This window comes from Bombina bombina, chromosome 7 (assembly GCF_027579735.1).
Source record: "Bombina bombina isolate aBomBom1 chromosome 7, aBomBom1.pri, whole genome shotgun sequence".
In the NCBI taxonomy this organism is placed as follows: Eukaryota; Metazoa; Chordata; class Amphibia; order Anura; family Bombinatoridae; genus Bombina; species Bombina bombina.
Genome location: NC_069505.1, coordinates 194,999,898 through 195,012,431, shown reverse-complemented (window position 1 = coordinate 195,012,431; position 12,534 = coordinate 194,999,898). Strand labels below are relative to the sequence as shown.

The 12,534-nt window shown below is 37.0% G+C and overlaps 1 protein-coding gene across 1 annotated transcript in view; it reads left to right on the top strand.

Annotated features, from left to right (window-relative positions):
* Positions 1-12,534, top strand: part of EHF (ETS homologous factor) — a 150,889-nt gene that overhangs the window by 128,019 nt on the left and 10,336 nt on the right. Inside the window, exons 3-6 of the mRNA XM_053720530.1 lie at positions 2,326-2,562; positions 9,694-9,753; positions 9,873-9,932; positions 10,007-10,075. Coding sequence (XP_053576505.1) covers positions 2,326-2,562; positions 9,694-9,753; positions 9,873-9,932; positions 10,007-10,075 — 426 coding nt within the window. The remainder of the gene's footprint in view (positions 1-2,325; positions 2,563-9,693; positions 9,754-9,872; positions 9,933-10,006; positions 10,076-12,534) is intronic.

Below are 12,534 nucleotides of genomic sequence, written 5' to 3'. Positions count from 1 at the left end.
TGGATGAAGACTTCATCCCGGCTTCGTTGAGGACTTCGGCCTAGTTGGATGTAGACTTCTGCCGCTTCCTTGAGGATGGATGTCCGGTCTTCAGAACAGTAAGTCATTCTTCAGGGGGTTAGTGTTAGGTTTTTTAAGGGTATATTGGGTGGGTTTATTTTTTAGGTTAGGGCTTTGTGCTGCAATAGAGATAAATGCCCTTTTAAGGGCAATGCCCATCCAAATGCCCTTTTCAGGGCAATGGGGAGCTTAGGTTTTTTTAGTTAGTATTTTATTTGGGGGGTTGGTTGTGTGGGTGGTGTGTTTTACTGTTGGGGGGTTTGTTTGTATTTTTTTTTTACAGGTAAAAGAGCTGATTACTTTGGGGCAATGCCCCGCAAAAGGCCCTTTTAAGGGCTATTGATAGTTTAGTTTAGGCTAGGGTTTTTTTTATTTTGGGGGGCTTTCTTTATTTTGATAGGGCTATTAGATTAGGTGTAATTAGTTTAAAGATCTGTAATTTGTTTTTTATTTTCTGTAATTTAGTGTTGTTTTTTTGTGATTTAGCTATTTTTTTTTTTACAGGTAAAAGAGCTGATTACTTTGGGGCAATGCCCCGCAAAAGGCCCTTTTAAGGGCTATTGATAGTTTAGTTTAGGCTAGGGTTTTTTTTATTTTGGGGGGGCTTTTTTATTTTGATAGGGCTATTAGATTAGGTGTAATTAGTTTAAAGATCTGTAATTTGTTTTTTTATTTTCTGTAATTTAGTGTTTTATTTTTTGTGATTTAGCTAATTTAATTTAATTTATTTAATTTAGTTAATTTATTTAATTGTAGTGTAGTGTTAGGTGTTAGTAACTATTTAATAACTACCTAGCTAAAATAAATACAAATTGACCTGTAAAATAAAACCTAACCTACGTTACACTAACTATTTAATAACTATTCTACCTAGTTAAAATAAATACAAACTTGCCTGTAAAATAAAAATAAACCCTAAGCTAGCTACAATGTAACTATTAGTTATATTGTAGCTAGCTTAGGATTTATTTTATAGGTAAGTATTTAGTTTTAAATAGGACTAATTTAGTTAATTATAGTAATTTTCTTTAGATTTATTTAAATTATATTTAAGTTAGGGGGTGTTAGGGTTAGACTTAGATTTAGGGGTTAATACATTTAATATAGTGGCAGCGACGTTGGGGACGGCAGATTAGGGGTTAATTTTTATAATGTAGGTGGCGGCGATGTTAGGGGCGGCAGATTAGGGGTTAATAATATTTAACTAGTGTTTGAGAGGCGAGAGTGCGGCAGTTTAGGGGTTAATATGTTTATTATAGTGGCGGCGATGTCCGGAGCGGCAGATTAGGGGTTAAAATTTTTATTATAGTGTTTGCGATGCAGGAGGACCTCAGTTTAGGGGTTAATAGGTAGTTTATGGGTGTTAGTGTACTTTTTAGCACTTTAGTTATGAATTTTATGCTACAGCGTTGAAGTGTAAAACTCATAACTACTGACTTTAGAATGCGTTACGGATCTTGGCGGTAGAGGGTGTACCGATCACTTTTTGGCCTCCCAGGACAGACTCGTAATACCGGCGCTATGGAAGTCCCAAAGAAAAAAGGGTTTACGAAGTCTACGTAAGTAGGTTTGCGGTAAGGCCAAAGAAGTGTGTGGTGCCCCTATACCTGCAAGACTCGTAATAGCAGCGGTAGTGAAAAAGCAGCGTTAGGACCTGTTAACGCTGCTTTTTCAGCTTACCCCAAAACTCGTAATTTAGCAGTTAGTGTGATATTATATATACTATTGGTACACACCAGTGCTAGTGTGATATTATATATACACTATAGGTACACACCAGTGCTAATATGATATTATATATACTATAGGTACACACCGGTGTTAGTGTGATATTATATACACTAAAGTGAAACACCAGTGTTAGTGTGATATTATATACACTATAGGTACACACCAGTGTTAGTGTGATATTATATACACTATAGGTACACACCAGTGTTAGTGTGATATTATATACACTATAGGTACACACCAGTGTTAGTGTGATATTATATACATTATAGGTACACACCAGTGTTAGTGTGATATTATATACACTATAGGTACGCACCAGTGTTAGTGTGATATTATATACACTATAGGTACACACTGGTGTTAGTGTGATATTATATATACTACAGGTACACACCAGTGCTAATATGATATACTATAGGTACACACCAGTGCTAATATGATATTATAGGTGGCTAATCTGTACATTATATAGATGATACACATAATGTATTATATAAACACACAATTTGTGCACTATGTAATTGGCCACAGGTTTCTTCTCCAGTCAGTGGCACGAGATGCACCCTCAGTATTGGAACAAATTCCACGTATGGGAATGGCTGCAACAACTGGTAGATACCAACCAATTGGATGCCAACTGTATACCGTTCCAGGAGTTTGACATCACGGGAGAACGCCTGTGCAGTATGACACTGCAGGACTTTACCCAGGCAGCTGGGCCAGCTGGGCACATCTTGTATTCAAATGTGCAGAGCCTCAAGTGGCATGGTGGGTACTCAAGATGTGTTTGTATTGTGTTTGTATTGCTGCCAGGTACAATGCATCCATTCTATTTAATATTTTATTAAAATCAAATTGTTTTTAAACACAAATTAAATCACTAGTCAGTAAAACTAGATTTATATCACAAGTCAGTAAACCTCGATTTAAATCACAAGTCAGTAAACCTCGATTGAAATCACAAGTCAGTAAACCTTGATTTAAATCACTAGTCAGTAAACCTCAATTTAATTTACTAGTTAGTAAGCCTCGATTTAAATCACTAGTTAGTAAGCCTCAATTTAAATCACTAGTCAGTAAACCTCAATTTAAATCACAAGTCAGTAAACCTCGATTTAAATCACTAGTTAGTAAGCCTCAATTTAAATCACTAGTTAGTAAGCTTCAATTTAAATAACTTGTCAGTGAACCTCGATTTAAATCACTAGTTAGTAAGCATTGATTTAAATCACTAGTCAGTAAACCTCGATTTAAATCACTAGTCAGTAAGCCTCAATTTAAATCACTAGACAATAAAACTCGATTTAAATCACAAGTCAGTAAACCTCAATTTAAATCACAAGTCAGTAAGCCTTGATTTAAATCACTAGTTAGTAAGCCAGGAGTACTGCTCCTTGTCACAAATATCCAGCAATAAATACGTTCATGTCCAAATCAGGAGCCCCCTTTACAGGGTGGATTTTATTAAAATCAAATTGTTTTTAAACACAAATTAAATCACTAGTCAGTAAAACTAGATTTATATCACAAGTCAGTAAACCTCGATTTAAATCACAAGTCAGTAAACCTTGATTTAAATCACTAGTCTGTAAACCTCTATTTAAATCACTAGTCAGTAAGCTTTGATGGAAATCACTAGTCTGTAAGCCTCAATTTAAATCACTAGTCAGTAAGCTTTGATTTAAATCATTAGTCAGTAAACTTCAATTTAAATCACTAGTAAGTAAGCCTCGATTTAAATCACTAGTTAGTAAGCCTCAATTTAAATCACTTATCAGTAAGCCTCAATTTAAATCATTAGTCAGTAAGCATCAAATTAAATCACTAGTCAGTAAGCCTAGATTTAAATCACTAGTCAGTAAGCCTCGATTCAAAACACTAGTTAGTAAGCCTCAATTTAAATCACAAATCAGTAAGCCTCAATTTAAATCACTAGTCAGTAAGCCTCAAATTAAATCACTAGTCAGTAAGCCTAGATTTAAATCACTAGTCAGTAAAACCTGATTTAAATCACTAGTCAGTAAGCCTCGATTTAAATTACTAGTTAGTAAGCCTCAATTTAAGTCACTTGTCAGTAAGCCTCAATTTAAATCACTAGTCAGTAAGCCTCGATTTAAATCACTAGTCAGTAAGCCTCGATTTAAATCACTAGTCAGTAAGCCTCAATTTAAATCACTATTCAGTAAGCCTCGATTTAAATCACTAGTTAGTAAGCCTCAATTTAAATCACTAGTCAGTAAGCCTCGATTTAAATCACTAGTCAGTAAACTTTAATTTAAATCAATAGACAATAAGGGGCCTATTTATTATGGTGCGAGCGGACATGATCCGAAGTAGCGGATCATGTCCGCTGCACATCGATAAATGCAGGCAGTATACACTTTCGGCATTTATCATTGCACCAGCAGTTCTTGTGAACTGCTTGTACAATGCCGCCCGCTGCAGATTCGCGGCCAATCGGCCACTAGCAGGTGGTGTCTATCAACCCGATCGTATTTGTTCGGGTTGATTTCTGTCCACCGCGTCAGAGCAGGCGGACAGGTTATGGAGCAGCGGTCTTGAAACTGATGCTTCATAACTTCTGTTTCCGGTGAGCCATACAGAGCTTGATAAATATGCCCTATAGCCTCAATTTAAATCACTAGTCAGTAAGCCTCAATTTAAATCACTAGTTAGTAAGCCTCAATTTAAATCATTAGACAATAAGTCTCAATTTAAATCACTAGTCAGTAAGCCTCGATTTAAATCACTAGTCAGTAAGCCTCGATTTAAATCACTAGTTAGTAAGCCTCAATTTTAATCACTTGTCAGTAAGCCTTAATTTAAATCAATAGTCAGAAAGCCTTAATTTAAATCAATAGTCAGAAAGCCTCAATTTAAATCCCTAGTCAGTAAAACTTGATTCAGATCATGGTTTTCTACATAAAGCTTTAGTTTTTAGAATAATAAACTTTCAGATTATTTTTACAGTTATATCAGAAAATTACTGATTTAGTTACATTTTACCTATAAAAATACATAGATAATTATGAAATTATCAGGAGGTGAACTATCTCTATCTCCAGTTTATTGATCATTTATATTTGATCAACTTTTCAGCTGTATTTTATTGGAATGAGAATTATAATCATTACCTTATTAATAACAGTTTAATAGTTTTATTTAACTAAAGAAAAATAATTATTACTTTAATGATAATAATTAAATTCTTTATTTAAACTAAAACAGTACCACTAAAGGTATCACTTTTATTTTATTTCCTAAGATATGGAGAGTCCACAATGTCATTCAATTACTAGTGGGAATATCACTCCTGACCAGCAGGAGGAGGCAAAGAGAACCACAGCAAAGCTGTTAAGTCTCATTCTTCTACCCATAATCCCCAGTCATTCTCTTTGCCTCTGTCAATGGAGGAGGTGAAGATTGGTGTCTGAAGAAATGAATTTCTTTTTCGGGTACTTTTCCCTGCAAACAAGGATTTGGGTTTAGCTGAGTCCACGTCAATCTCTTCAGTAGAGTAGTGGGGGCTTTTAAGCAGTTAGGAAGTTGTGAGGTAGTCCTTGCTTTGTTTCCTAACACATGGAAACCCCATGGTACAGTAAGCCAGAGTTGGTTACTCTGTTCTTTCTTTTTCTACAGGTATCTGTAAGGAGTATGTGTCCTTTCAGGCCTTGTGCGCTGTCTTCCTGCCGGACAGCTAGACTGCAGGTAAGTGCTTTTGTCTTCTAGGTCTTGGAGACTTGCACTTCAGAAAAATATGTCATATGCAGTAGATGGGGACATTTTTAAAATCCTTTATACAGGATTTTCTTTGGCAGTGGGCAGGCACATTATGTATGTTGAGACTAGGGGGTTGATTTAACAAGGGCCGAATGGCCCCTGTTCCCCTTGTTTCCGCACAAGCCTTCAGGCTCACCTGAAACAGGAGTTAAGAATTAGCTGTCTCAAGACCGCTGCTCCTTAACTCATACGCCGCCTCTGAGGCAGCGTACAGCAATCCGCCCAATCGTGTATGATCGAGCTGATTGACACCCCCTGCTAGTGGATGATTGGCCGCGAATCTGCAGGGGGCGGCATTGTACAAGCAGTTCACTAGAACTGCTTGTGCAATGCTGAATGCCGACAGCGTATGCTATCCTCATTCAGCGATGTATGGCGGATGTGATACGCTGCAGCGTATCATGTCCGCCAGGCATTGTTAAATCGGCCCCTAGGGGTTAATCTTCCCTTTATTGGGCCGTTTTTTCCTCTTTGGGCTAATTTTGTTGAAATACTTTATTAGTATGTGTGTGGCTTATGTTTTATACAGAGATTTATGTATAAACTTAAAATTTGGCAGTTGGTTTTCTTTGCTTGCTTAGCTAGAACAGGCTAACTGACAATCTGCTTGATTTTGCAACCAGCTGCAGCTACTTGCATCTTATGTTGTAGGCAGAGGGAAATGCGCACCTTTTACTTGCTGCGTTGTTTCCTCTCTCTGCCGGTCATCTGACTTTTCTCTGCAGTTGGATATTCACGGAGCGGCATCATAGAATTTCAGTCTCTTCAGTGTCGATCTACTATACGATCGTTTTACAGACTTCTGGCAGCCAAATCATTTTATTAAAAATTCTTAAAGTGACAGTGTATTTAAAAAAAATTCTACAACTTAGGGAATTTTTTATTTAGTATTATGTACATGGACCAAGACTCTGTGTTTTTGGACAAATGCTTGTTATGCCTAGAGACACAAATTGTTTTGCCTATACAATTCTGTGCTGCATGATTAGCTAGAATACTTCAATTTAAAGACACATTGTTGCCTTCTGAGCCCAATGTCTTACAAGATGATGCTGTTCAGGCAATGCCACAGCTTTCTCCTAAAACCTCCCAAGCCACTATGGCATCACATACAGTGCCCTGCAGCTCCTCTCAGCCTCCTGGAGGAGCTTATTTACTCAGATTTTGCTGCACAGGTATCTTCTGTGGTATCTGAGGCATTATCTGCTTTTCCTAGGATGGGAAAATGCAAGAGGAAAATTAGACATTCAGATAGTAAGGTGTGTGTTCCACCTACTGCTACGCAGGTTGCCCTCCCTCATAAGTCTGATGAGGAGGATAGGCCAGTAAGCCTCTGAGGGTGAAATCTCAGATACGGACAGTATTATTCCTTCATCTGATACTGAAGAAGTAAACTTCAGATTTAAGCTTGAACACCTTTGTGTACTGTTAAAGGAGGTATTGACTACTTTGGACGACTGATACTTCTGTCGTTGTCAACTCTAGGAAGTCTAGTAAACTTAATAAATACTATGATGTTCCTTCCTCTGTGAAAGTTTTTCCTGTCCCAGACCGTGTGACGGAGATTATTTCACAGGAATGGGAGAAGCCAGGGATTCTTTTCTCCCCATCTCGTGTATTTAAAAAGATGTTTCCTGTTACTGACTCCATTAAAGATTCTTGGCGCACGGTGCCTAAAGTAGAAGGGTCTATTTCTACTCTGGCTAAGAGAACTACAATTCCTATAGAGGATAGCTGCTCCTTTAAGGATCTCATGAACAAAAAGCTGGAAGCTTATTTGAAGAAGATATAAGTTCATAAAGGTCTTCAATGGCAACCTGCAGATTGTATTGCCACAGTAGCAAGTGCAGCATCTTATTGGTGCGATGCCTTGTCTGAATCAATTTTAGTAGAGACTCCGTTGGAGGAGATACAAGATAGGATTACGGCTCTCAAACTAGCCAATTCCTTTATTTCTGATGCTAACATGCAAGTTATTAGACTGGGAGCCAAGATTTTGTCAGGCCCTGGTCAGAATCAGGCCTGTGTTTAAACCTTAATCTTGTTCTTAAAGTTTTGCAGCAGGCTCCATTTGAGTAAATGCATTCCATAGATATTAAGTTGCTATCTTGGAAGGTTTTGTTTCTTATTGCTATCTCTTCTGCTCTGAGAGTGTCAGAACTCTTGGCTTTGCAGTGTGATTCGCCTTACCTTATCTTTCATGCAGATAAGGCGGTTCTTCGTACTAAATTGGGGTTTCTTCCTAAAGTGGTTTCGAATAGAAATATTAATCAAGAAATTGTTGTTCCTTCTCTCTGTCCTAATCCTTCTTCTCATAAAGAACGTCTGTTGCACAACTTGGATGTTGTGCTTGCTCTAAAATTCTACCTACAGGTGACTAAGGATTTTTGCTAGTCTTCTGCCCTGTTTGTTTGTTTCTTAGGAAAGCATAAGGGTCAGAAGGCTACTTCTACTTCTCTTTCCCTCTGGTTGAGAAGTATGATTCGTTTTGCTTATGAGACTGCTGGAAAGCAGCCTCCTGAGAGAATTACAGCTCATTCCACTAGGACTGTCTCCTCTTCTTGGACTTTCAAAGATGAAGCTTCTGTGGAACAGCTTTGCAAGGCTGCAACTTGGTCCTCTCTGTATACTTTTTCCAAATTTGATACTTTTGCCTCGGCTGAGGCCTCTTTTGGGAGAAAGGTTCTTCAAGTGGTGGTGCCTTCTGTTTAGGTCTGCCTGTCTTGTTCTCCCTCCCTGTTTATTCTGTGTCCTCTAGCTTGGGTATTGGTTCCCACTAGTAATTGAATGACTTTGTGGACTCTCCATATCTTAGGAAAGAAAGCAAAATGTATGCTTACCTGAAAAAATGTCTTTCTTTCTGGATATGGAGACTACACGACCCTACCCTTTATTAATACAGTTATTTTTGACTAAAGCTCAGGCACCTCTACACCTTTGTGTTATTCTTTTTCCATTTCCCTTCGGTCAAATTACTGGGGATTATGGGTAGGGGAGTGACACTTAACAGCTTTGCTGTGGTGCTCTTTGCCTCCTCCTGCTGGCCAGGAGTAATATTCCCACTAGTATTTGAATGACGTTGTAGACTCTCCATATCCGAAAAGATAGCTCCCACTAGCGCATTGCTGCTCCTTCAATGAAGGATACTAAGAGAATGAACAATTTTGATAATAGAAGTAAACTGGAAAATTGTATATTCTATCTGAATCATAAGAAAAAAAAATTATACCCCCTTTTCCCCTCAACTTTGTATATTTATTTTAGAACTTTATTGCTGTGAAGAAAAGGCATGTTATTTCTGGAGAAACAAATTTACAATTTCAAAAATTATCCTACAGAAATCTCTAGGAGAGCAGGACATTGTGAGTGCTTTAATGGAATTAATTGACCAAAAATAAATATATATATATATATATATATATTAAAGCCATAAATATACAGCCTCATGCAACATAATTAAAAACAAATACTTATTTCAGAATTAATAACATTTGGATCACAATCTAAAATAGAAAGCTATCTTTATTTGGATTTTTACTCAAAAAAAAAAAAACGTTTTAATTTATTAAATTCTATTTAAATAAAAAAAACTGATTTAAATAAAAAAATAAAAAAATCATTAAAAACAAACAAACAAACATTGATTTGTATCCACCCTGCCCCTGTGCCAAACTGTAAACACAACTTTGTACTCTCCCTATGCTAGGGGGTAATGTACTGCTCAGTATTAAATACATCATTCTCTAGGGTTACTGTGTCAGGCAGGTAAGTGATTATTCCTGGTGTACAGGTAGGGAAGTCAGGCAGGTAAGTGATTATTCCTTGTGTACAGGTAGGGAAGTCAGGCAGGTAAGTGATTATTCCTGGTGTAAAGGTAGGGAAGTCAGGCAGGTAAGTGATTATTCCTGGTGTACAGGTAGGGAAGTCAGGCAGGTAAGTGATTATTCCTGGTGTACAGGTAGGGAAGTCAGGCAGGTAAGTGATTATTCCTGGTGTACAGGTAGGGAAGTCAGGCAGATAAGTGATTATTCCTGGTGTACAGGTAGGGAAGTCAGGCAGGTGTGTAGGATACTGAGCTTCTGCAGTTTAATTGGTTCTGATTGTCACTGTTTCTGGCAGGTCAGTGCGGGAGCCAGATGTTTCCATCGTTAAATGTCGTTATTAAAACTGAGCAAGCAGGTGAGCATCAGCCATAACATGTGTAATCTATGGGGAACAGACTCAGCATTGCACCAACCTATCAGATCTGTGGGTTCTTGGTGATTCCCTACAGCTGTTATATTTTTGACCTCTTGCAGATCCCACCTCAATCACTCCATGGAAGGATGAGCAGTATTTGCAGGAGCACAGCTATGAAGGTAAGTTATACTCACAGCCTGTAGGTTGTCATCTCACTGATACCCTTTAGTTTACAATGCGTCTTGTGTTCCAGACATATACACCAGTAAATCCTTCTGTAGAAGTGACCTGTCCATGGTGTCCCCCGGTCACTACACGATGGGTAAGTGTTTGATCTGTTTACTTACTTAACAGCAACGTTAGTTATGTTGTGTTACATTTTTAGCTATTTGTACCTTTCCCAGATCTATATTACACAGAAGCTATAACTTTACAATCAGTAATAAACATGAAAAGACAGATAGAGATAGGGAGAGAGAGAGAGAGAGAGAGAGAGAGAGAGAGATATGATAGACAGAGATAGATAGATATATGATAGATAGACAGACAGATATATATATAGATGATAGATGATAGACAGAGATAGATAGATAGATAGATAGATAGATATAGACAGATATACGAAACCCAACAATATCATAGACTGAACGTATGTAATAGCTTTAAATAGCTTTCCCCGTGATTACAACTCAGTCCCAATATTGTAGTTTTCACAGGGCAGGTGAAATATTCACAATAATTTTCCCAAAATATATAGTAGTTGGAGAAAAGAGGCTTACCACACAGACCACGGTACTGTTGGAGTCTTTAAGGGAAAATCCTTTTCCAAATGGTGACCTCCATCCATGAACAGCGACCGCTTCCTACTGTTAGTAGCATGTAACACCAAACTCACATGCAGCGTGTAGCCTTGTTCTGATGCCGACAAAGTCAAACCGGCATAGGCTGTTTCACTGAGACCGCTGGATAATGAGAATAGATACAAATAGCAACAAAGTCACGGTTTCAGTGTAAATAAGCTGGTGAGAGATTCCTTTGAGTTAAAAAGTTCAATTTATTGAATACATCATATAAAAACGAAAAAAGCACAGACAGGTACTGCAGCTGACGCGTTTCCTGCCTCAAGGGCACTTCATCAGTGCTGAAAAATAAATGTTACTAACAGCTGTTAAATCACAGAAGGAGGTGGTCATTCTATCCAATCACAATACAGAGTGAGTATTTTAACAAATTAACCTATTCACAACCTCCACCAAAATGAACACATGAGTACACATAGACATATATACATAGTTCACTTAACAAGCTATAAAAACACTTTTAAAAAACGTATAACTCAAATATAGGATCTTGCATGCAAATAAGCTTATACTCAATATCATAATATAGAGAGCAAAGTTAGAGAATCATCAACATTAGGTGACACAAATTGCAGAAACAAATAAACCAAGTGAACGACATCTTGTTAATATGTATAAAAGATAAATGCAAATTAATACCATAAAATGCTAACACATTGAAATTATCTCTGCAAAATTGTCACAACTAACGAAACCCATATTTTTTGAGAGAATATCTCAAAGTACAATATACAATACTGCTTACATAACTCATATTATAACACCATCTAGCTTCTGTCAATGAAAAGCTTAACATCATTTATCTTATTAATCCCTAAAGGGAATCCAGTTTTGAGAGTATAAATCCAAAACATTTCTAGCATGTAAGATCCTATATTCTAGTTATACTTTTTTTTAAAATGTTTTTATAGCTTGTTAAGTGAACTATGTATGTGTGTATCTATGTCTATGTGTACTCATGTGTTCATTTTGGTGGAGGTTGTGAATAGGTTAATTTGTTAAAATACTCTGTATTGTGATTGGATAGAATGACCACCTCCTTCTGTGATTTAACAGCTGTTAGTAACACTTATTTTTCAGCACTGATGAAGTGCCCTTGAGGCAGGAAACGTGTCAGCTGCAGTGCCTGTCTGCTGTGCCTTTTTTTGTTTTTATATGATGTATTCAATAAATTGAACTTTTTAACTCAAATGAATCTCTCACCAGCTTATTTACACTGAAACTGTGACTTTGTTGCTATTGATATAGACAGATTGATTGATAGATAGATATCGATAGATGATAGACAGACAGAGATAGATTGATGACAGACAACCAGATAGATAGATAGATAAATTGATGACAGACAAAACATATAGATAGATAGATGATAGACAGACAAACATATAGATAGATAGATAGATAGATAGATATATTGATGACAGACAAACATATAGATAGATAGATAAATTGATGACAGACAAAACATATAGATAGATAGATGATAGACAGACAAACATATAGATAGATAGATATATTGATGACAGACAAACATATAGATAGATAGATAAATTGATGACAGACAGACAAACATATAGATAGATAGATGGCAGACAGACAAACATTTAGATAGATAGATGGCAGACAGACAGATAGATAAACCAAAGTACTCAAAACACTAATTAAACCTATGCATATGAAAATGACAGCAAATTTAATGTACAGTGCACTGAAAACAGCGTAATTTGTTTTGTATTAAGCGTAATATGCACGTTTTAAAACACGCCAGTTTCCCCCTCTCCTTTCACCTAGCAGAGAGCTCTCATTATTTGTACAGGGGACATCTCGGACCTCACAGAATTCCACGAGGGTTGTTCCTGCGAGTGTTGGAAAAACACATCTAGATTTCCAAACTTTATAGAGTCAGGGCCAGATACACAAT